At 51.1% G+C, this 23,471-nt stretch overlaps 1 protein-coding gene across 1 annotated transcript in view; it reads left to right on the top strand.

Moving 5' to 3' along the window:
- The window catches only part of ADAMTS2 (ADAM metallopeptidase with thrombospondin type 1 motif 2), a 219,512-nt gene that overhangs the window by 138,913 nt on the left and 57,128 nt on the right, over window positions 1-23,471 (top strand). Inside the window, exon 5 of the mRNA XM_055302102.1 lies at window positions 11,531-11,614. Within this exon, the coding sequence (XP_055158077.1) occupies window positions 11,531-11,614 (84 nt within the window). The remainder of the gene's footprint in view (window positions 1-11,530; window positions 11,615-23,471) is intronic.

Genomic DNA, 23,471 nt, shown 5'->3' with positions numbered 1-23,471 from the left:
TCACATTGCACAAGTGAATCAGAACAGACCGCAGGACAAGTCTGGCCGGTCAGCTGGTGGATGGTTCCTTCTGGCCTAGAAGAAAGGAGGCGACTGCCTGCCCTGCTGTGTCCTGTGATGGGGGATAAATAGTGCCACCTCCCAGTGCTGGTGTGAGCATGACTCGAGTTAAACACCAGAAAAGTCCTTTGCAGAGTCCTGGGTCTGCAGAGAGTAGCCTGTGGACATGAGCTATTCCTGGCAACATGTTTGTGCATTGGGCGCTCTCTGAACCCCTGATCTAAGTAGGGCCCCATTCTGGGCACTGGGGTACAGAAGTGAGTTGTCATTTTCCTGTGCTCAGAGAGTTTGGAACGTGGGAGGGATGGGAGGCAAGGAGAGGAAGAGTAATTACGTCCTGGTTAATGTAAGCGCTGATTGTATAAATATAGGGCATTCTGGGGTCATGGGGAAGAGCACCTCAGACAAGGGCCACTTGAGCTGCTCCTGAACAGAGGCAGGGGTTAATGAGGAGAGGAGCCTGGTGCGTGCAGGTGTTGCTGCAGGTGATAGGAAAGCGTGTGCAAAGGCCCAGTGGCAGTACCACATCACAGTATGAGGTTGGGCCCAGCTGGGGCATAGAGGGCTGGAGTCAGGCCGGAGATGAGGTTGGCAGAGCCTTTTGTGTCAGACTAAGGGGCATCAAAGGGCTGATGCCTGTGGTGCCATACTATGACAGGGGAGTGATGAGGTTGTTCTGGAGTCTAAAAAGAGAAACTTCTCTCTCTGAGAGTGTGAGGCTTATGCCTTCTGTTATCAGAAACTTGTCCCCCCATAGCCGGAGAAGATGGAGTTTTTATGCCTGGCAGCCCCGTGTGAGGAGGCACCTGATATTCCCGCATTGTCCCAGTGGCCCTGTGTGTTCCCTCTCCTGGATAAGCTCACCAAGGCTCAGAGAGGTTGGGTGGTGCAGCTGGGGCATGGCACATGGGATTCACGTACATGTGGGAAGACGGGCCCTCGCTGGCGACCTGGCCTAAGTACCTGTCCCTTTCTTGCCATTCTGGTCTGAAGAGCTAGTGCTCCTGGACCCTTGAGGAAGAGCCAAAGCATATCCTCAACTTGGCTATCTCTCGCTGATTTCCCAACAGCATTTGACATCACTTGCCCTTGCCCCAGACTGTTTTCCATCTACTGCTCTGACTCTCCTGGTTTTTCCCTTGGCTTTTCCACCTATTGTGCCTTCCTGTTTTCTCTAAGATTTGCTCACTCTCTCATTCACCCAATCAGTGGATGTTTAAAGAGCACCTGCACCTGCTGGGTGCCAGACACAGCTGCAGGTGCTGGAATGTGGTGCTGAGGAAGCCCAAGATGGGGTGGTGGTCCTGCCTGCACAGAGCCCACATTCCAGGGGGGTCAGGGTGGACAATGGGACAGTAAGCACCTCTCCCACCCCCCGCAGTGATGATGGTGTAGGTGAAGAAAGTTCCAGTTGGGGGAGGGGAATGTACCATGGTCTGGCCTTACCTGTACCTCTTCTTCCCTGGGGCGTGTGCCACCCCACCCCCACCCCCACCCCTAGGATTCTCCCCAGCCTCCCTCTCCTCTCTAGGAGGCTGCCTGATAGCTGATGTGGAAGTCTGGGAGCATCTTGCCCTTGGCCTCCCTGGGGGAGCTGATGGTTGTCAAAGCGGGAGTTAGAGTCCCCGTGGACAAGGAGGGCCAGGCATCATCACTCCTCAGTGACAGCTAAAGGCAGCTGCAGACTTTGTCTCTGCAGACTCCAGCAAGGAGGTGACAGCTGAGCTGGAAAAGCAGCGAGTGTGGCACCACACTGGGCTCCAGGTCTGGGCCAGCTTAAGCTGTCGCTGCCAGCCGGCTCCCTCAGTGCCAAGTACCCGGGGGATCCTGGGGTACTCCCCTGCCAGAGGGGCGCTTGGTGACAGGTCTCAGGGGGATTAGGAGTTCACAGAAAGGTGTCACACATTTAATGTCAAATTCAGGGGGTCTGCTTACCTGATTTGCATGGTCAGCACCCATGCAAAGGGCCCAGCACGTACGAGGTGTTAAATCAACATCTTTTGAATAAATAAGTGGGTGAATTTTCATAAAGTGACTATGGTCCTACAGACTCCCATGAAAAAAACCAGACTCTTCCTGTCCATGGAAAAGATGTCCCAGCAGGCCAGCTGTCCTCGTCCCTTCTTCCTTATGACCACAGCTTTTTCTCCACCGTAGACACTAGATGTTTGAATCATCAGGTCATAGGATGCACGGTTTTAATTTCAGACTTGCCAGATCTTGCTCTCGAAAGCCTTTGCCTCAATTCCCACTTGTGCTTCAGTGGGTGAATTTCTCAATGTCGCCTAGCCTGTTTCCCCACGGGTAAAACAGGGGTAATAAAGCTCACTTGGCAGAGTATGGGAGGTAAAGAAATGATTCGAGGAAGCCCATGACACAGGTGTTGGAAGGTCATGACTTACCAATGAGGTGCCACAGTCATTTGTTTGTGACATCTGCCAAACCAGCCCAGCTCTCGTCCTTGAGAAGCTTGGCTCTCATAGGGACACACTCACCTGCTTTAGGTCAGTAGGGTGGATGAGGGCCTTGGCAGCCCTGAGGCACAGCTAGTGCCCTCTGCCTGGCTGGAGAGAAGGACACAGTTAAGGGGAGCCCAGAGTTAGTGCCATTCCACTCAGAGGGAGCCACACTCTTGGCATGACCTAGGGCAGGCTTGGGGGTTTGGTTGGGCTGAGAAGCCTCAGTGTGATGGAGCTGGCCAGATGGAGGGAGCTTGGGCTTCATCCTAAAGCTTTAAGAGCTAACAGGTTCTAGGCCCTGAGAATATAACAGCCACAGATACAGAAGAGCCCCCTGGTTCTTGGGGCATAGGTCCAGGGGAGGGAGGGGGCAGCTAACAATCTAATGAACTAATGAGGGCATTCGAGATTGTGATGGGGGCCAAGGAAACAGCCTCTGGGGGGGGTAGCATCTGAGTTAGCCAGCACCCAATGAACATGGGACACGGGCCTGGGGAGCTGGAGACCACCAGGTGTAGAGGCAGGGTGGTCTACACACCCCCTCTCTGCGCAAGTCTGGAAATGAGATCTCGTGCCTCCAAGAAGTGCCCTGTGTCACTTAGTGTGTTTATCTGCCTTCTCATCCGCCAGTTGGTTCCCCTGCTCCACACTTTTGGGTGTTTAGTCTGAGCCTGGGCCCAGGTGGGTTAACATACCCCACAGCCTGGGAACTCAGTGACTCAAACAGATTCTGCTGGTGTGAAGGGCCGTGTGCTTCAGCAAGGGCAAAACCACTTCCTACTGTGTTCAAGGAGGCTCCTTATGCCCTGAACGTTGGGAAGGGCACTAAACATGAGTGAATCACTCTCAGGGAGGGCTGTGCTCACAGCAGACAAGCCTGGAAGTGAGTATGATGCTGCCAGTAGGATTGGAGCAAAGCTCCTGAATTTTGCCGGGAGCTCTGAATTACTCATGAGCCCTGCTTGTGCTGGGGGACACAGATGATGGTCTAAACTGTCCTGGTTTTCTGAGTCTTTTCTGGGTCAATGCCTGTTTGGCAGGGTCCCTCCCTTCCTCCTCATCACATGGAGACCCTGGGGCCCTGGTGGCAGTGGGGACGCTGGCCTAGGGGGTTCAGGTTTGGCCTTGGGCTCTTTACCTGGACTGCTCAGGTGTGCTGGGCCCCACGTGGCCCAGGTCATGTGCTGTGATGCCCTGTCCCCTCTGCAGCATCTCCCAGTCCACAGCCAGAGTAAGACAGGAACATCTGGAGCCCACACACACCCGTGGGGTCTGCGAGAGCCAGGCTGCTGCTCAGGTCTGTTCATTCACACCAGCGCCCACCCCCACCCCCCCATTTCTCACCTTACACTTGGCACTACATTGAGAGCGGACTCTGCTCTAAATCTAAGCAGAAAGCAGGGTCCATAGCCCTTGGGATCTGTCTGTTTGACCATAACGGTGTGGGGGGGGTGGGGGTGGGAAGAAGCAGGGATGGGGCACTGTGACCCTGGGTCTGACTTTTTGCCTCTCCTCAGCCACCTGTCTTGACCTCCTTCATCGACCAGGACACTTTCTCCTCCTCCATTGCAGTCCCAAGGGACTTCCTGTGTGTTATGGCCACCCCTCCTCATGATGGCATTTTCCTGCTCTCTTTCTATGGATCAAAATGGTGGTAGGGCAGCAGAAAAATGTGAACCACAGAAGGAAGGAAAACGCTTTGTTTTCAGATGGCATCCTGGTGCCCAGTTGAATACAGGTGACAGAGACCACATCACAGGGGTGAAGATCATGCCTTTCAAACTCAGACTGGTGGGGGGAGGTGAGGATGCCACAAGTCTTGCCACGAGGGCCCCTCCTCACAAAGCTTCTTCTGGACGGGACTCCTCATCGAGTCCCTGGGGCTCTGTGGTCAGATAGTGCCAAGGAGCTCAGGGGAACATCAGACAGACAGGCGATGTCCCTGGACTCTCCGGGGCCAGGGTTGCTGCCAGCAAGAATCAAGATCCCTGCCTTCTCTCTGCTCCTTCCCTGTTAGTGGCCTCTAAGCAGTGGCCTCAAGGGAACACCAGGCCCTGACCTGCAGCCTCAGCAGAGTCTGCCCTTCCCTGTTCTGTAATATTACCACCTTTCTCATGAGTTGTTGGGCAGTGATGAGAACGTCAGGTCCTACGTAGTGCTGTGTGGGAGGGAGAACACCCCTGTGTGGATCTTTCTCTCTGTCTCTGTCTCTCTCTCTCTCTCTCTCTCTCACACACACACACACACACACACACACACACACACACACACACATGCACACCTGGTGGGCCTTGGAAAATGCCTGGTGTGCACTGCTGTCCACCAAGGCCCTTCCAGATAACCCAGAGAAGAGCCCCTTGCAGGTCTAGGAGTGAAGCCTGGGAGTGTATGCTATGCCTGGGGGGTTGCTAGATGCTTTAAATACAGTGTTGGGGCCCATCCTGGTGATAGCCTGAGGGGTAAGGCCCAGCATCACCTCCATTCACAGATCAGGACACTGACATGCAAAAAGGCCAAGTGCCAGGCCCAGATCACGGGGAGCCCCTGCAGCCTGACAGAGAGATAGGGAAGGGGCAGCTCCAGGGGTAATCAGCACCAACAGGGACTGTCTGCTGAGGCACCTTTGCTTTTGGTTTGCCTGGTAAACACTTGTCGAGCCTCCCCTGGGTTCTGGGCATCAAGCTGCTTACCCGGGGGCAGAGGAGCCCTGTCTCTACCCTGGGGACAGGCAGAGACACCCCCAGTCCTAGCACAGTGTGGCCTGTTGTGGGATGGGGGACAGGAACAGTTTGGCCTTCTCTGGAAGAGTCTTGGGGTCTTGGAGCCGTGTGCTTGGACCCAGAGTTGAAGGAAGGCTCTACAGGCCTCGCATTTTTGTTGTACCATCCAATCAGCCCAGCCCATTTGCAGTTCGTGGTATTTTGAGCAGAGAGGTAAGTACCATGTTTGTCCCTGCTTTGCTTGGAAAGTATTTGCTGAGAAACAAGTGGGAAAAGAAGATCTGCAAAGGGCACGTTTGTTCTCACAGTAAGACCAGGCTTTTGCTGCCCTGTTCGCGTGTCAGGAGATTTGCACATATGAAAATCTCCCTCCCTGGAAGGCTGCAGACCCCTCTTGCCCCAGCTTCCCGCAGCACTTTCTTTGTCACCGCCACATGACGGCCCGCACCTTCTCCTGAGGGTCCTCAGAGAGACTGAACTTCTTCCCAGTTATTGCAGGGGTTCCCAGAGAAGTCACAGAACACCCTGTGAGCCCCGCTTCCTGAGGCCTCATGATGGATTTTTCCAGGTGTGGCTTGTCCGTCAGTGTGGTGCTGGGTACAGCTCGCACTGACACTTAGTTGCCAGAGTTCAGCTCAGAGGAAAAGGTGTTAAGTTTCTTGAAGGTTCTGCGTGAGGAGTGGGAGGCCAGCCGGCAGCTATGGCACTGCCTGCCCCAGTAGCAAGCCCCCCGTCCCTGGACAGGCCTTCCCTTTGCCTGCCCGTCCCCCCATCCTCCCAGCAGAAGAGAAAGTCACCTCTGCCCAGCAGCCTTCGGCCACCTGCCAGGGCTCACTGATGGCCAGGGTAGAACTCTGCCACAAAGAAGGCAAACTTTCACATTATCATGCAGAGCCTGTGTCCTTCCTTGTTGTCTATTCCAGAACAGAAGCTTGGCCGCAGCTTTGCATAAGCAAAAGGCACATTACAGTGTCTTTCCCCAAACAAGAGAGCCCTTGGCCTCGCTCTGCACAGAGAAGGGCTGCGGCTTTGAACATGTTCCCCCAAGGTTTAAAGATTCCAGGATCAATTTCTCAAGACAGGGCTCAAGGACGCTGTCCCGGCTTCCCCTCCTCCCACTGTGGTCTGGGCAGAGGAAAGCAGCCTCTGTGCAGCACAAGGGTCCCCAGGGAGGGCGGGGTGGGGGTGGAGACACACTTGGGCACTCAGCTAGGGTCTGGGTCATTACAGGGCATCACCGGCCCCAGTGGTCTCACACATTTTGCCCATTTCTTATAGTTTCATGTTCTTCGAAGTCATCCATTCACTCACAACTCTTTACTGAGCATTTACTGGGTGCTTGGCACTGCTGGGGACACAGCAGCAAGCAAGGAGGAAAGGTGCCTCTTATATCAAGTGCACAGTCCTGTCTGGAAGCAGCTACTTTTGGGGGTGCTTTTGGGGCTCATTGTGAGCAGGGACGGTTGTGTTGGGCAAAAAGCATGAGTAGACAGAGAGCCTGGTAAGTGCAAAGGCCCTGAGGTAGGGATGGGCTCTCTGGGCAAGGTGCCTGGAGGCCAGTGGCTGGACCACACTGAGCAAGGCCAGGGCAACCTGAGAAGAAGCAGCAGGGCTTCAGTTTTATTTCAGTTGTAGTGAGAAGGCCTTGGCGTGGGTAGGGATGAAGCAGAGGGGTAACTGCCCCCCCTTTCTTTGAAACCCATTTATCACCATGACTTTGTTTTTTCAGATGCTTTTCAGAGATTTCAAGAATTCTGGGGCTGGAGATGGGGAGAGGGAATTCCAGGGATGAGCCATCTGGAAAGGGCAGCCAGGCTTTGCAGAAGGCGGGGCAGTCGAGGCCAGGGGCTCCCCAAAGTAGCTGTAGTGGAGCATGGGGAAGGCAGCCAGGGACCGCTGAGAGAGGGCTCCGAGTGCCAGCCGGGGTGGTGGTGGGGCACTGAGGGTTCCAGGCAGAGGAAGAGGAGGCCACATCTGCTGAGTGGTGACTGTCATGACCAACGGTGCATGGGGGGTGTGAGCAGGATGAGGCAGAGAGTGCTCCGGGATCCCCCCCAACCGCACCCCTGCTGCTTATCTGAGAGATAGGGTCTGGGTCAAGGGAGGAGTGGGGAAACGTGAGGGAGGTGTTTGGAGGCTGCTTCCTGCCTCCAGTGACTCTGCACGTCTGTCAGCCCACCGCTCAGCAGCAATGTTGTAGCCGCGTTCCTACTAAGGATGCAAGTGTTTCACTGGAATTTGTACTCATTGTTCCCCTGGTCTCTGTGGCCAGGCGGGCCCTGCTGGCTTCTAGCATCTGAGCAGCATCCTGTGGGCTCGAGGGCTGGGCAGTTTTACAGCCCCCTGAAAAGCGGATGTCACCCTGGGGGTGGGACCAGGGAGGGCCCTCTCCTCAGTGCGGTCCCCTCTCCTCAACCCTGCCCTGCATTCTCTGAGAGGCGTCATAGAGCCCAGGGCACAGCCCACCGACTTCCTGAGAGGAGGAGACTATGTGGAACTGTAGCCCCTCTGGAAGGCACAAAGGCTTCCTAGGGGAGAAAACCATGAAAGGCCCACCGCATTTGAAGGTGACCAGAGAGGTGGGCCAGGGGAGTCTCCAGAGGAGGCCTGGCTGCCAGCCTGACCCACAGCCTGGCCTCCTAGCTGGCCATCTGCTGGGTGTGCCCCTCTGCATCCCAGGGGGCTGGGGGCAGGGTGCACCAACCTGGCCCAGCGTATGAGAACTGGCAGCCGGTGGGCAGCTCGGAAGGCAGGGCTTCCCCAGCCTGGTCCCAGCTCAGTGGCCTGACACCCCCGACTCTGGTAGCCTTGCCGCCGCCCCCAGCAGGATGTGGGCCTCTGCCTCATAGTATGTAGTGCTGAGTGGTGGGGTTCCTGGGGTTCTGGTCATCCCCAGTCCCAAATCAGGAGTCAGGGTCAGACCTACGTAATATCCAAGGACACGGGACCCTTACCTGAGATGAAAGTGGCTACCTTTGGGCATAGTGGCTGGGGTCAGGGGAACAAGAGGATCCCGGGCCCTGATCGGCAAGGTCTGGGCTAGGAAGTGGAAAGGGTCTCCTTCCTCCCTGTGGGGACAAGCATGCACACCCTCACTCAGAGCTTCAGCTTCCCCATTGCTCATGGGATCGACCACCTCTCACTCTGGCCTCTAAGGGCTGTTGGGAGCTTAACATGAGCTAATTCTGTGAACTCAGCCCTGAATCCCTTCCAAATATCAAGGTAGGTCTTGATAAAACTTGTCTTCCTAAAGCTTGTAACACCATGGGCTTAGTGCCTACCCTCACATGGTAGGGGGTGAGTCTCCTCGAGGTGTACCCCAGACCAGCTCTTAGAAGTACGGTTAGAGCACACTCCTTGGAGAGGCACTCTCAGGGTGTTGAGGTAGTCTCTAGCCCCTTGTTTTCTGGGGAGGCTCTGAGAGACAACCCTGAGGCATTTTTCCTTCCTGTGCAGAGCAAAGATGGACTATTTCCATTTGCCAACAAGGGCCTGGGGCTGAGGTGGGCCCCAGAGTGTCCCAGGGCTGTATAGGAGGTGCCTTCCATTCTATTCCACATCCTGTTCCTCCCCTCCACTCACCCCTAATCTGAGCCCCACACTTTACACCTCAACTGCTGTAACTGGGCACTTTAATCTACTTTTCATAAAGAAGCCAGAGTCATCTTTGTTAAATGCAGTGTCATTATCTTTTTATCATGACTCCATATCCTCCACTGCTCTTTGAATAGAACTGGAACCCTTCTCACTATGTGACTAGCTGTGGGGTCTGGCCTCAGGGGTCCTCTCCCCCTGCTTAGTCCTTGGAACACACCTCACTGCCTTTGACCCCAGGATGTTTGCACATGCTGCTTTCTTTGCCAGGAGCACTCTCCCAGCTTTGCTGAGCTAATTCCTTGTCATTTCTTACCTCTGAGATGACATGCCATGTCCTTAGGGGACCCACCAATCCTCACCAGGGCAGATTCACTACTAATATGCCCCCTAGATTCCCTGCCTATCCTTCGAGGTCCTCGTCAGCATTTTCATGATTGTGGAACTGTTTCTGTGATTTCTGAGTGTCTCTCTCTCCACCTCCTGACAGAGGGCTAGGTCTGGGCTGGTTCACTGCTGAATCCACATGCTAACATGGTGCCTGCCATGGAGTAAGGCCAATAACTTTCTCCTGGGTCTGCTGGGTACCTGCAGAGGTCCATGGAGGAGAGGCCAGGCGAGGCAATTCTGAACCCCAGCAGCGGGTGGTGGGCTTCAGCAGGCCAGGGTGGCTCAGTTGGAGAAGTCCCATTGCTAATCTGTACAGGGCTCATTGCTGGGCTGGGGGGTTATATGCATGGCACAATGGACATCTACACATCTAAAACTCAAACATGGGGAAAAAGGTAGCTTTCTTGAGTTCTTATATCTGATGCCACCCTCCCGCCGGGATAGAGAAGGAAATGTGACCTGGCCCATGAGAGGCTTTTCTGGTTCAGAAGGCTTTAGGAAGAATAGTCAGGGCAGAGGGTAAGTAAGCTCTGACTCTGGGCTTGTCTTAGTTCACTCGGGCTGCTCGAACAAAATACCACAGGCACAGTCACCTAAACAACACACATTAGTTCCTCGTGGTTCTGGAGGCTGGAAGCCCAAGATCACGGTGTCAGCCAATTTGGTTCCTAGTGAGGGCTCTCTTCCTGGATTGCAGGTGGCCTCCTCCTTGCCATGTCCTCACATGGCAGTGAGAGAGACAGTGAGGGAGCTCTCCGGTCCCTCTTCTTGTAGAGGCGCTAATCTCACCACAGGGACCCCACCCTCATGGCATCATCTAACCCTGTTTGCCTCTTGAATGCCCCACTTCCAGATTGCATTATGTTGGGGGTTATGAATTTGGGGGAGACATGAAAAGCAGGGCTGGTTTATCCCCTGCCCTCCTCCCTCGGGGTAGGTGTGGTTCATGGCATAGCCCCCTTATGTCAGCACACATCTGTCCTAGCATGCTCTGCCCTGGGCAGTGGCCCTCCAGGCTGAGGCTCTGCAGTTGGGGTCATCAGGGCTTGTGCTCTCCTCCTTGGCCATGCAATGTCTGCCCTTCTCTCCTGTAGGCCAGCACCCCGTTGACTCCCTCTGAGGCTCAGCTGTGTCCCCCAGAGCCCTAGGCCAACCTATACACCAGCCCCCAACTATCCTACCCAGTCTCCCTGGATCTACTAATGGGAGCTGGCCTCCATTTGGGCTCTCTGAAGCCACCCCCTTCTCAGTATGAACCTGTCCCCTCCCAGGTCCCAGACAGCAGAATTGGGCTCTCTCTACTTTTGACTTCTTCCCTAATATCAGGGCTGTTTCCACCCTCCCTGCCCTGTCCCCCCAACTGGAAGCATAGGCTGGGGATCAGAGGTAGAAGGAGTACAGTGAAACCTAGCCATTCCACCTGACCTTTCTCTGTCCTCCCTTCTCTCCTGAGCCCTCCAGCTGCCGGGGGACTTCCCACATCACTGCCTTCTTCACTTCTGCTCCATGATTTTTGCTCAAAGCCCGTGAGCCAAATTGGCTGGGCTTGCTTGTGAGACATAAAGCAATACTTTGGAGATTTAAAAAAAAAACAAAAAACAAAACCCTCTCTTCCTCCCTTTTTAAAAAAAGATTTTATTTATTTATTTATTTATTTATTTATTTATTTATTTATTTATTTATTTGACAGAGAGACAGAGCCAGTGAGTACAAGCAGGAGGAGTGACAGAGGGAGAGGGAGAAGCAGATTCTCCACTGAGCAGGGAGCCCCATGTGGGACTCAATCCCAGGACTCTGAAATCATGACTGAGAGGAAGGCAGATGCTTAACCTACTGAGCTGCCCAGGCCCTCCCCATCCTTTTTTTTTTTTTTTTAAGATTTTATTTATTTATTTGACATATATAGAGAGAAACCCTTTTTCTCGTAAGGAAAACTGGCTTTTAGGGCTATTGTCTCACTGTGGACTAAACAATCTAGTTTGACCTTCAGTGCCCTGCATGGGTGTCTGTGTGTAGGGCTGTGCACCCTGCTCCCCTCCATGACTTCATGGGGGGCTACGGGCAATCTGACTTAGTGGTGGTGACAAATACAGTGTCTTACTGCTTTTACCAACGCTGTTCCTTTGTACCTGTGTGGAAATCCAATGCTCACAGAGCTTCGTGAGATGGGGACTCTTAAGCCTATTTTACAGAGGGCAGGGCACAGCGTGGGTGCGAAGGCACAGCCTCCCCTGGGCCCTTCCTTGTCAGCTACAGGTGGTCCTTGGGCCTGTGGTTCCTGCTGACACCTCCCTGGTTGTCTTTCAGGTCAACGAAATCTATCACGATGAGTCCTTGGGGGCCCACATCAATGTCGTCTTGGTGCGAATAATCCTGCTGAGCTACGGGAAGGTGAGTGAGCCGGTGTCTCTGACACCGCAGAGCCCCCATTTGCTGTAAGATGAATGGAGGCACTGGGCCTCCTCCTCTGAAAGCCACACCTCCGCACCTGCACCCAACTGCCCTGTGGTACCTGTAAGAAGCAAGAAACTGTGAGTCACCCCTATATTCTTGATCCCCTTTCACCTCACTCCTTGTTTTAAAACATAGGTTTTGTGATTATTCAGGTGTGGGGAGGCCAACTGATCAAGATATGACTACCATGGAAAAGATGGTTTGTCACCACACAGGGCTACAGGGTGTGTGGCAGCCGGAAGGAGTGGGGAACTGCTGTTTTCGCAGGAAGGGCTGGGTATGGCAGGGTACACGGTAGGAAGGGGACTGGCCAGTGTGAGTAACTCCTGGGTGACTGGAATGCGAGAGTTCCTTGAAGGAGGTGGCTGGGGGTGTGGACTCTGACTTGGTTTATATTTGAAAAGCCTGCTCCAGAGTGGTGGCTTAGTGTCTCTAGGAATTGGGGAACCCCTAGGGGCAGTCCCTCTAGGGTCAGCATGGCCCCACACGTCAAAGCTTCAGAAACTTGAGGTTGCTTTATCCTTCACCTCACCTCCTACCCACCTCTTCCACCTGGTCCTCCTCCTCGTCTTAGCTTCTCTGTCCTCCTCTGCATAGCTCCTGCCCTAAAGGGGGCTCTCCTGCCCTTCCTGCCTCTTCTTGCTGTCAAACTTGGAGCTGTCTTTCCTAGCCACGTGCTGGGGTCTGTGCAGCCGGGGTAAAAAGCTCCTGGAAACAGTGACCTGACACAGAAAGGTAAGGGGATACAGAGAAAGGAGAGATGGTGAGGAAGGAAGAAGCTGTGTGCCGGGTGGCTCAGAAGCACCTTACTCATGTTAACTCACTGAGACCAGGGGCCGATGGCGAGGTGGGGCTATGATGATCCCTGTTTCACAGAGAACACTGAGGCTTAAAGCGGTTTGGTGGTGTGCTGGGTGTGTAGCCAGTGTCATTTGGCTCCTTGGGACTTGGGCTTCTCACCCTAGCAGCCAAATTCCAGAACCCATGGTCTGACTTTGCTCAGTAGGTACAAAGTCAATCACCAGGCCTGGTAATTAGGTTTGAGGTTAAAGTCCTCTGCTCAAAGACAGAGAATCTCAGTCTCCAAAAATAGAATCCAGCTGCACACAACTTACAAGACCCGCGGTATAAAAAATGACAGTGAAGGACTCGAATGGCCGGATGAATTGCAGGAATAGTGGATCTTGAGCTCAACTCTCTTTACCCAGGAAGCATGTTGCTCTGAAGTAGAAGCAGCCATAGTGAGGGCACCAGTCGTGGTCCTTCATGCACCCCATGGAGAACATAAAATATATCAAAGCAGACTATCAGAACAAGGGAGAAACTGACAAAAACTTAACTGTGGGAATCTTTCATACTCTTTTCAAGACCTTTCATGGTGCGACGCCTGGACGGCTCAGCGGTTGGGTGGCTGCCTGTGGCTTAGGGTGTGATCCCAGGGTCCAAGATCGAGTTCCACATCGGGCTCCCTGCATGGAGCCTGGTTCTCCCTCTGCCTATGTTTCTGCCTCTTTTGGTGTGTCTTTCATGAATAAATAAATAAAATCTTTTTAATCCTTTTTTTTTAAGGTGGAGGTTTTTTTTTTTAATTTTTATTTATTTATGATAGTCACAGAGAGAGAGAGAGAGGCAGAGACACAGGCAGAGGGAGAAGCAGGCTCCATGCACCGGGAGCCCGATGTGGGATTTGATCCCGGGTCTCCAGGATCGCGCCCTGGGCCAAAGGCAGGCGCCAAACCGCTGCGCCACCCAGGGATCCCAATAAATAAAATCTTTAAAAAAAAAATCTTTCACGGATTATATTTTAAAAGGCATTGAAGTTTCAAATAATACAATAATAATGTGTGAAGTTAAATTAGCAGTTATATCATTTTGTTCTTTGCCTTACAGAACTATGTGCCTTCTTTTTGTGAGGACTCACAGAACGCTTGAAAATTACAAAAGTGCTTTAGGTTGTAAAGACAATTTCAGTGAATTTTATAGAGCTAAAACTGTTAGGGTCCTACTCAGTGCCCTAAAACGGGGCGGAGGAAGGGATATATTAACTGGGGGGAAAAGAAAAATCCAGTGTCTTTATTTTTTTTTTAAAGATTTGTTTATTTATTTATTCATTCATTCATTCATTCATTCATTCATTTTAGACATAAAGAGAGGGGGAGAGAGAGAGAGAGAGAGAGAGAGAGGCAGAGACACAGGCAGAGGGAGAAGCAGGCTCCATGCAGGGAGCCTGACGTGGGACTCGATCCCAGGTCTCCAAGATCAGGCCCTGGGCTGAAGGCAGCACTAAACCGCTGAGCCACCCAGAGATCCCCAAATCCAGTGTCTTTAAACATTTGAAGAACAACCTGCTAGGAAAGAGACCATGAGAACTGTAGTTACAGACCGCTTAGAACCCTAAATGAAAATGAGAGTGCTAGAGATCAAAATGTATGGGGTGTGGCCAAGGCTGCATTCAGGGGCAAATTTGCAGGTGCTTCCTCAGATTGCACAAGAAGGAATGAATACATGTTAACCCTGCATTGAACTCAGAGATGTCAAGACAAGTATCAACAAGGACCACAAGCCAAAAACCTAGGGAGAACAAAAATAAGGAAACCTTTTCAGAAAAGCAGAAATTAAAAAATTAGGACAGAGAAATAATTGAAACAATCAAGAAAAGAGCTTTGCAAAGCAAACATCTGGTGTATGCGCCTAGGAGAGAGAGAGAGAGAGAATGGGGAAGAGAGAGGAAGCACAAACTAAAAGATTACAAAGGACGTGCATAATGTAACTTACACCAGGATGCTTCTCCAGGACAGAAGAGGAGGCATTTGGGGCAGTTGCCACCCTCAGGGCCTCTCCCATCCCCTTCCTTCAGATGCCCAGTACAGCAGATGAGGGGATGTGCACACCCTTCTCCGACTGTAGGAGGGTTTGGGAGGTGCAGCTACAGTTATTTCCACCCCCCCTTCCCCTTTACTGCTGGCTGGGGGGTGGGGTGGAATAGGAAACTTCAGGTCACCCCTGGAGGTAGAAAGAGGAGAAGAGCCACAAATGGGTCTGGGACCAGGTGGCAGGATGCATCGAGATTGCCCCCATATTGGTTAAAAAGAAGAATTTGGAAATTGTGAACAATTACTTGTTTACCGGTGCTAGCAAAGCTTTGGCTCTTATTTCATCTAAAAAGTGTTGACTTCCCAAAGAAGCAAAGCCTTGTTTGTTTTAGCTGCGCCCTGCCCTGGTGGGCTCTGGGCTACATTGTCTGCATCCAAATCCGTTTTTTCTTGTAGTTATTGTCTTCCCCTTCACTGCTGTGGGCAGTGACCACAGTCTGCTGTTTGCAGAAGCATCAGAATCTGAAGGTGAACAGGTAAGTCAGGGATTTCCTAGGAAATCAGAATATTTCAAAGCCAACTCCAAAATATTTGGAAAACACCATGATAGGTCCCATAACCATGGCAAGAGCTCAAGTTCTCCAGCATTGTCAAAGTTCTCTGAAAATTAGCTCTAAATTGAGAGTCAGATCATCTATCTTTGCTGATGCATTCTTATTCATTTCTATTAAACAAGGATAATACAACACCAGAGAAATCATTTCAGGGCATATACATATATGTATTCTGACATCCACTCAATTTATTTTTATAGGCAGTGCGATTCCTATACTCAAAGCTGCCAAAAGTAGCATGTCCAAGACAATGTACAGACCTGCCTTCCTTCTAAAAATAGATATAAAAAAATCCTGAGGCTTTAAGAGCTTAATTCAATAATACATAAAACGAAACCCCCGCCGCTATAAAATATGATTTATCCTGGGAATAAGGCGATCGTTGGCCATCAGGAATTCTGTCCCTATAGTTCATCACATCAGTTTGCTGAATGACAAAAGCTCCTCGTTTAACACATACTTTACAAAGGGTTTCTGTGTGCCTAGCCCTGGGTTGGGCCACTGACAGGGTCCCCGACATGTAGCGCTGCCTCTAGAGCATAAGTACAGACAAGGAAACAATTATAATGGGGGGTGGTCAGAGACTCATGGAGGGAGATGTGGGGCAGGCAGGCCTTATGAGGTCAGGCCAAGTGACTGGAAAGGAGTAAAAGGGAAAAGAACCAGCACAGGGATGTTTCCAGGACCCAATGTGCATCTCTGAGACACTCTGTGGACTCCTATGCGCAGAATGGTGGGTGAGAGCCTGGCCAGGGGTTGGGGGAGTGGATATAGTGCCATTGAAGGGATGACAGAAGTGGGCTGTACTGAGACCATGGCTACAGGCTGGAGTGAGGAAGGCAGATGAAAGGGAGCTTTGGTAGGAGGCCAGATCTGGAGGGCATGGATGCTGAGTTGGTGGGTGAAAGTGGAGAGACCATGGGCCCATTCCTTGGGCAGCCAGGTCCATGATGATGCCTGCCCCTGAGATAGAGAACACAGGAGGAGAAGCAGGATGTGGGGGAGAGAGGCAGTGAGTTCAGTTGAGACGTGTCGAGTGTGAGGTGCCCCGTAGAAATGGCTGGGGTAGGCTAGAGCTTCGAGAAGATAATGAGCATTGCTTGCAAAGGCACCAGTGGGGGTGCATGGAAGTGGGGGGCTCCTAAGGAAGCCGAGTGGGGGGCTCCTAAGGAAGAGCCGCAGGAGCCCCCGACACTGAAGGCACAGGCAGAGCAAGGGGTGTGATCTGCTGCATAGGAGCTGAGAGAGGATCTCCTGGATTCAAAAATCTGTGAAAACAGATGGTAACATGACAACCAGTTTTATTTAAAGGTGGATAAAGAGGGATCCTTGGGTGGCTCAGTAGTTTGGAGCCTGCCTTTGGCCCAGGGCACGATCCTGGAGTCCCAGGATCGAGTCCCGCGTCGGGCTCCCGGCATGGAGCCTGCTTCTTCCTCTGCCTGTGTCTCTGCCTCTCTTTCTTTCTCTATGTCTATCATGAATAAATAAATAAAATCTTTAAAAATAAATAAATAAATAAATAGATGTGGAGAAAGAAGCACCTGTCCCTAAAAGCATTCTGCATAGCGAATTCTTAGGATGTTCATCAATGTTTACACAGGAAGATAGAGGAGTTCCATAGTCGAATAGGTCTGGGAAAGGCTTGCGAATGAACGTAAAATAAATATTCCTGACAGCGGAATTTCTCAGAAGCTTTAGGACAGGAATGTCCTAAAGGAATGTGCATGGTGAATCTCAAGAGATGGATCAGTACATGTAGTTTCTCAAACCTGTTTCTCAGTGGAACCCTTTTGCTTCCATACTCAGGGTTCTGCAGAACTCACTTTGGGAATGCTGCTCTCCTGGAGGCAGTCCCAGTAATGTTGGCAACAAGAAGGTGACTTTGTTACTGAGGTTCTGGAAATTCTAGGCAGTGTCTTTATGACATGGAGCCAGCATCAGAAAAGAACAGATAAAACCGTAATTGTTTGCTGATAATCATATGCCTGGAAAATCCAGAAGGATCCACAGTAAAACCAGAGTCAATAAAGAAGCATAGTGAATTGGCCAAATATAAGGCAATTCTATAAAAATCACTAATTTTTGCATGAACCCACAATGCTCTATGACTAGGTGTAATAGGGAAAGAAAAGTTCCCTTGAGAGAAGTAACCAAAAATATAAAATACCTGGCCTGGTCCTAACAAGATATACGTATAGGACCCATCAGAAGAAAATTGCAAAAAAATAAAAAAATTAAAAAAAAATTTTTAAATAAAAATTAAAAAAAAGAAAATTGCTCATTGTTACTGGTAGGAAAGAAATAAAAATGAAGGCAGAGACAAATGCTGTCCCTACGGGAAGACTGCTTGCGGTAGAGATACTGATCTTTCCCAAATTAATAATTGGAAATTGGATGAAATGATTCTAAGATTTATCTGGAAGCCTAAGAAGCCTAAGAAGGACTGGCTGGGTAAACCATGAAAACTAAGCAAATAAAGAGAGATTTACTCCAGATATCTTGTGAAATGAAAAAAATTAAAATCATACTGTATCTGCATAAGCACAAACAGATCAACCGAATCAACTGTGTAGCTCTGAAAACACTTCTATAGATAGCATGTGATAAATATAAGTGAAGTGGTTATTATTATATGTCATAAATAAATGTAGGACTGATAGGAATTTAATATAGAGTAAGTTAAATATATGATAAATATAGGCCAATAACACATTTGGCTGTTTAAACCACAAAGATCAAGAAGGAAACATTGGTTACCCAGGACTCCCTAAGCCTAAGTAAAATAGAAGGAATTGTTAAGGGGAAGACAGATATATTTGAATACTGAAAATACAGAGCTTCTGTCAAGAAACAATTAAAAGACAAAGCCCAGGCATGGAAAATACTTGCAGTATGGTATGGCAAAGATATCCAAATATATGAAGAGCTGTTACAAATCATAGGAGAAACAGAATTGGTAGTATATCACAGTATGCAGAAGAAGAATACAAATGGCCAAAAAAAGGGGGGGGGGTATTTAACTGTACTATTAAATGAATAAAACAATTTACCATACTTAAAGCATCAATGTGATAAGATTAGAAGGAGAGGTTTAACTGCTGGGTTGGGTAGATGAAGCAATAGGCTTTTCTGGTATGAGTAAATGCAGACATTTCTAGAAGGGAATGTCACAATACTCACCACTGCCCTTAGAAAGGTCCTTCATGTTTGCCCTTATTCATTCCTTTCAATGACTCTAGCCCAAAACAGTTGTCAGAGCTGTGGGTAAAGTTTTAGGAAGAAGACAAAGGCCATGGCCTTATTTCTAAGTATTAACAATGGGACAAATTTTGAACTGTCCACTAATAGGGGTCTAATCAAATAAACTCTAAGATGTCTATGTGGTACAATATGGGCCACCAGGAAATCCCATTTTCAAAGCTTCTTAAAGAGCACTGAGGGGGCACCTGGCTAGCTCAGCGGTTGAGCGTCTGCCTTTGGCTCTGGTCGTGATCCTGGGGTCCTGGGATCGAGTCCCACATTGGGCTCCCTGCATGGAGCCTGCTTTTCCCTCTGCCTGTGTCTCTGCCTCTCTCTCTGTGTCTCTCATGAATAAATAAATAAAATCTTTTTTAAAAAAACACTGAGGAATAGTTATGGCCAAAAGTTAACTTTGTTTGCTTTTTTGGGGAAAAAAAAGAGCCTAACTTGCAGTATGATCTTACTTTGTGTTCAAGTATATGCAGAAAGCACTAGAAGGAATACATCAAAGGTAACTAATACTTCTCTCTGGGCTAGTAGGCCATGGGTTTTTATTTTCTTCTTTGTACTCTACTGAATGTTCTTTTTTTTTTTTTAAGATTTATTTATTTACTTATGATAGACATAGAGAGACAGAGACACAGGAGGAGGGAGAAGCAGGCTCCATGCAGGGAGCCCGACGTGGGACTCGATCCCAGGACTCCAGGATCGCGCCCTGGGCCAAAGGCAGGCGCGAAACTGCTGAGCCACCCAGGGATCCCCTCTACTGAATGTTCTTAATCTATCATGATAAGCATGCTTCTTTTATAAACAAAATAGTGCATTTTTAATTATGAGAAAATGGTTTACGTGTTTTAAAAAAGCATTTAAAAATGATTGAGTCCAAGTGATCCCGTTTAACTGAATGCACCCGAGTAGGGTTTCCAGTGGCATGCCACAGGGCTCTGTCATGTCCAGCGTTTTGTTTCTGATTTGAAGGAGGACATAGAAGAGACTTCCTGCTTTCACGTGGCACCTCATCTCTGTAGTGGCTTGGGGGCAGGTGGGGAGGGGTCTGTCCTTGTGCCCTCAGGGTCACTGTCTTACCCTTCCCGTGGCTGGGCCCGGGGACTCTGCCACTTGCATGCTTAGGGAGCCTCTGAGCAGGCCATGTGGGCTGGAATGCGGGCTGCCTCAGGTATGCGGCCCTACCTGCAGGTGAGGCCAAATCACCTCATGGCCATGGCCAGTCTGGCTCTGCCTCTTACATGCTGCCTTGGAGGGAGGGGTCTTCCATGTGGGCACCCCACCCTGAATCTCCCATAGGCAGAGTGGAGAGGAAGGGGAGTAGGCACAGACTCCATGGTCAGGCAGCAGCACGCTCTTCCCAGGGACATATGGGGCAGTAGGCAGGCCATGGGGCTGCCTGGAGGACTCCACTGGCAAGATGAGTGGCCAGAGCTCACCTGGGCAGTAGAGCAGCTTCAGTGAGACCAGGACCAGTACAGGGGGAACCAAGAGGTGCCCAGCCTCCCTGACTTCATGCTGTGAAGGAGTTTAGGAACTTTAGAAAGGAGAATCTGGAGGGGGTTACATGCTTTCAGAGCCAAATCCAGAGAGCGCCTACTGCACCCCAACCAGGGGCTTAGTAGACTGGCCTCAGACCCCTGCCTGTGACATTGGAGGAGTCAGGATAGAGGACACAGTAAGATGTGGGGGATTGCCCAGCCCCAGTCCCCTCGGCCTGGCCAGGAGGGACAGTGTGCTGCCTGCCCTTCTGATGGCCCCTGGGGATCCAGCTGGGCTGACAGGTCTCCTGTAAGCAAAGCTCACCCCACACTCTGCCCACCTTCTTCCCCACCCTGCCTGTCCCCTGGAAGCCCGTGGGCCCAGGTCAGACCCATGAGGCTGTGGTGGAGGTTTCTGGGAGAGGCTGGTGCCCATCGGGGCTAGTGTGGCCTGGGGGGTTCCAGAATGTGACGGGGTCTGACTGATGCTCAGTCCTACTTTGGCTGGTTGCTGGGTTGAGAGGGTTTCCAGGGTGTGGTTCTCTGTTTCCCAAGGGAGGACACTCTGCAGCAGTGCAGGCAGGGAGATAGTAGAGGTAGGAGGACATGGCTGGCCAACCACAGGGGAGCTGACACTGCACAGGTACCCCAACGTGAAGGGACGGGGTGGAGGCCTCCACCTGCTGGTCCAGAGTTGCTGGAACAGGGTGTTCTGTCCTGGGGGCAGAGCATGAGGAGCCCAGGCACCGCACAGCATGCTTAGCTATGGGCTTCGGTTGTTTGAAGTAAGCACAGTCATAGGCCACCGGACTCAGGGGCAAGGGCTAGAGGAAAGGAGGGCCTGTCCCACGGACCTGGAGCAATTGGCCAGCACGGAAGAGGGACCATCTGTGAAGAGCAAGATGAGTGGCCAGAGTCACCAGAGATAGGGCCAAGGTCGCTCGCTGAGCCAGACACACAGAACACCCCAGGCCTGAAGGTCTATCACTGACCAGTCCCATAAGATACACTGAGAAGGAGTTATTAGGAAAGGAAAATGTGACAAATAATATAAAAAGGTATACAAAAATACCAGCCCAGACGTTTTATTATTAAATTCCATTCACATAAAATCACACCAGCAAATTGCTCATTTCAGTACTTATCTCATTGGGGACGGTTACTAGTGTGTGTCCACTGGTTGCAGACCCCACTCTGCACAGCACCCTCCCGGTGGGGGCAGGGTCCTGTTTGGGGTCTTTGGGGGCATACTGGGGGCAGGAAGAGCAGGTCCATCCTGGGCCCTGAGTGCTCTTCCAGGGGTGGAGCATGAGCTCCCCGTGAAGTCACAAGTGAAACAATCCCATTTCAGAGTGAGGAGCATCTTGAAGGAAATAGAGCAGGAGGTGGCCCCGGATGGAGTGGCCAGGCAGGTAACTGCCCAGCCGGGGTCTGAGGAACAAGGGGCGCAGCATCCATGTTGGAGACAATGAGCTCTGCTTGTTCAGGGAGGAACCGGGCAGGGCTTCTAGGTTGGGGATCTGGAGATGGGGTTTGGCTCATCTGGTGAGCTGCTCTTCAGGGAACTCCTGTTTCCTATCATGGAGCAAGGCCCCCATACCTGGAAGGATGACTGTAGCCAGGACACCTATAAGGAGAGGGGACTAGGCTATGCCCCCCAAGGTCTGGGGACTCTTGGCAGAGGGCTATAATGTCAAGACAGACTTGGGGCAGGAAGTTGCGCATGTATTCAGACGTTGTCATTCATACCAAATTATGATGGAAACAGACCAGCTCCCCTGAGCCTGTCCCCAGACCCCAGGAGGCTCCGGAGGGGATAAAAATCAGCACTTACACGAGTGACATGTTGTTTGTCTTCCAGCTTATGAGAAGCCTCTGAGTTATCTCAAGTTTTTCCTAAAACAACATTTTTCTCCATTTCTTAAAAAAAAAAAAAAAAGAAAAGAGATTATCTTATTTTATACAATATGCCATCAGCCAGGGAGCAGAACATCAGCAACACTTGAGGGTTGCATAGCAACTGGCTTTTCAATTGATTTTTTTGAGAAGGCACCAAAGCTACTGAACTGTTCTCATTTTACATATTTCCTAGGATGATGGAAACCAAAGTAAATGGAAATGAGAGACTCAGGGACAGTCAGGAAAGAACATAAGGTGTCTGGTCGTGAAAGACCCAAATCAAGACCAAGCGTGGAGTGCTCCTAAGGAGGGAAAAGGTCTTAAGAAATTCTGACTGAATCTCTTAGTTGAGGCAAGAGAAGAGAATGCTGGGGGTGAGGAGTCTGTGTCCCAGGGCCTAGTGCCACCATCCCTCTTGCTGTGCTCCTTGGCCGTTCCTCACCTGTGCTGCTCTGTTGGTATGAGGGGCAGCATAGGGGATTTGGAGCACCTCCCCAGAGTCTGGGCCCCATTTCCCAACCTATTGGTGGTTGGCCCCTGTCATTCCAGCCTATCTCCTGAGCCAGACCAGCCAGGGTCCAGAGAAGCACAAGGATTTGCAGGGGCTGGACCCTATCTTTTGGAGGCCTTGGCTAAGCCTGGGAAGGTTCCTGCTGAGAATCCCATGCTGGCAGCTTGGCTTTCTCTGGAAATAGCTTCCCAGCCTCCGGGAAAATGCCTGGAGCATGCCTTAATGGTATGGGAGTCCCAGGCAGAGAAAGAAGAGGCTCGCATTCTAGCCTCAGGCCTGTTGCCTGTCTGAGATGCCCGTCATGATGAGTTCTGAACTCACTTCACCCTCACAGAGAATCATCCACCGGACAGGTGCATGGCAACCCCCACCTGACAGTGAGGATGCTGGCAGCCTGTGGAAGTCACACTGTGGGGATCTACTTTGCTTTGGGGAGACTGTGATGCAGTCATTCCACTGGCTCGGGTGTGCAAGCCCCAAGTTTCTTGCCCTTTGCTCCCCTCCAGTACTCCCCCACATCAGAGGTTCCCCACGGCCAATGGCATCAAGCAGGTAGAGACTAGGATGCCGCTGAATATCCTAGAGTGCACATGACAGTCTCTACAACAGAGAAGTACCTAGACCCCAATGTCAGCCGTGCCAGGTCAAGAAACATGCTCTCTGCTCACCTGAGCCCAGCACGCCCTGCCCTTTTGCAGGTGTGGGCTCTAGGCATGCTGTCTGGGGCAGTTAAGAAGCCTGATCCCCTGGAAAATGAACTGCAGGCAACTCCTGAAGGTGGGCTGGCTTTCCAAGGGACTGGCGCCATACCTGCATCCGCATCGTTGTTGCCACCACAGCAACCAGGACAAGGAACATTTGTAGGTGCTAATTGTCACCGACAGAAGGCCCTGTGCTCCTGGCTCTGGACTGTGGTTGTACCCATTCTGCAGATGGGGAGCTCAGCATAGGGAGGTAACTTGTTTAAGAACACGCGCGGGTGAGAGATGAGTAGGTCTGCAACCCTAGGACTCATACAGCCCGGGTGAGCCCCACATGTCACCTATCCGTGTCCTGGTGAGCTACAGGATAGGTCTGGGGTCTGTGGAACTCCCTCACATGTGGCTGCACCGGTATAGGTGCCCCACAACTGGGTGCTATTCCAGGCTGCTAGATCAGCCTCCCAGGCTACTGGTCCAGTTTTCCTCCTGTCTCCTTGACTCAAGGAGGGAAGAACATAAATAATTCAGT

This window comes from Nyctereutes procyonoides, unplaced genomic scaffold, assembly GCF_905146905.1.
Source record: "Nyctereutes procyonoides isolate TBG_1078 unplaced genomic scaffold, NYPRO_anot_genome, whole genome shotgun sequence".
Taxonomy (NCBI): Eukaryota; Metazoa; Chordata; class Mammalia; order Carnivora; family Canidae; genus Nyctereutes; species Nyctereutes procyonoides.
This window is presented reverse-complemented; position numbering and strand designations above follow the sequence as displayed.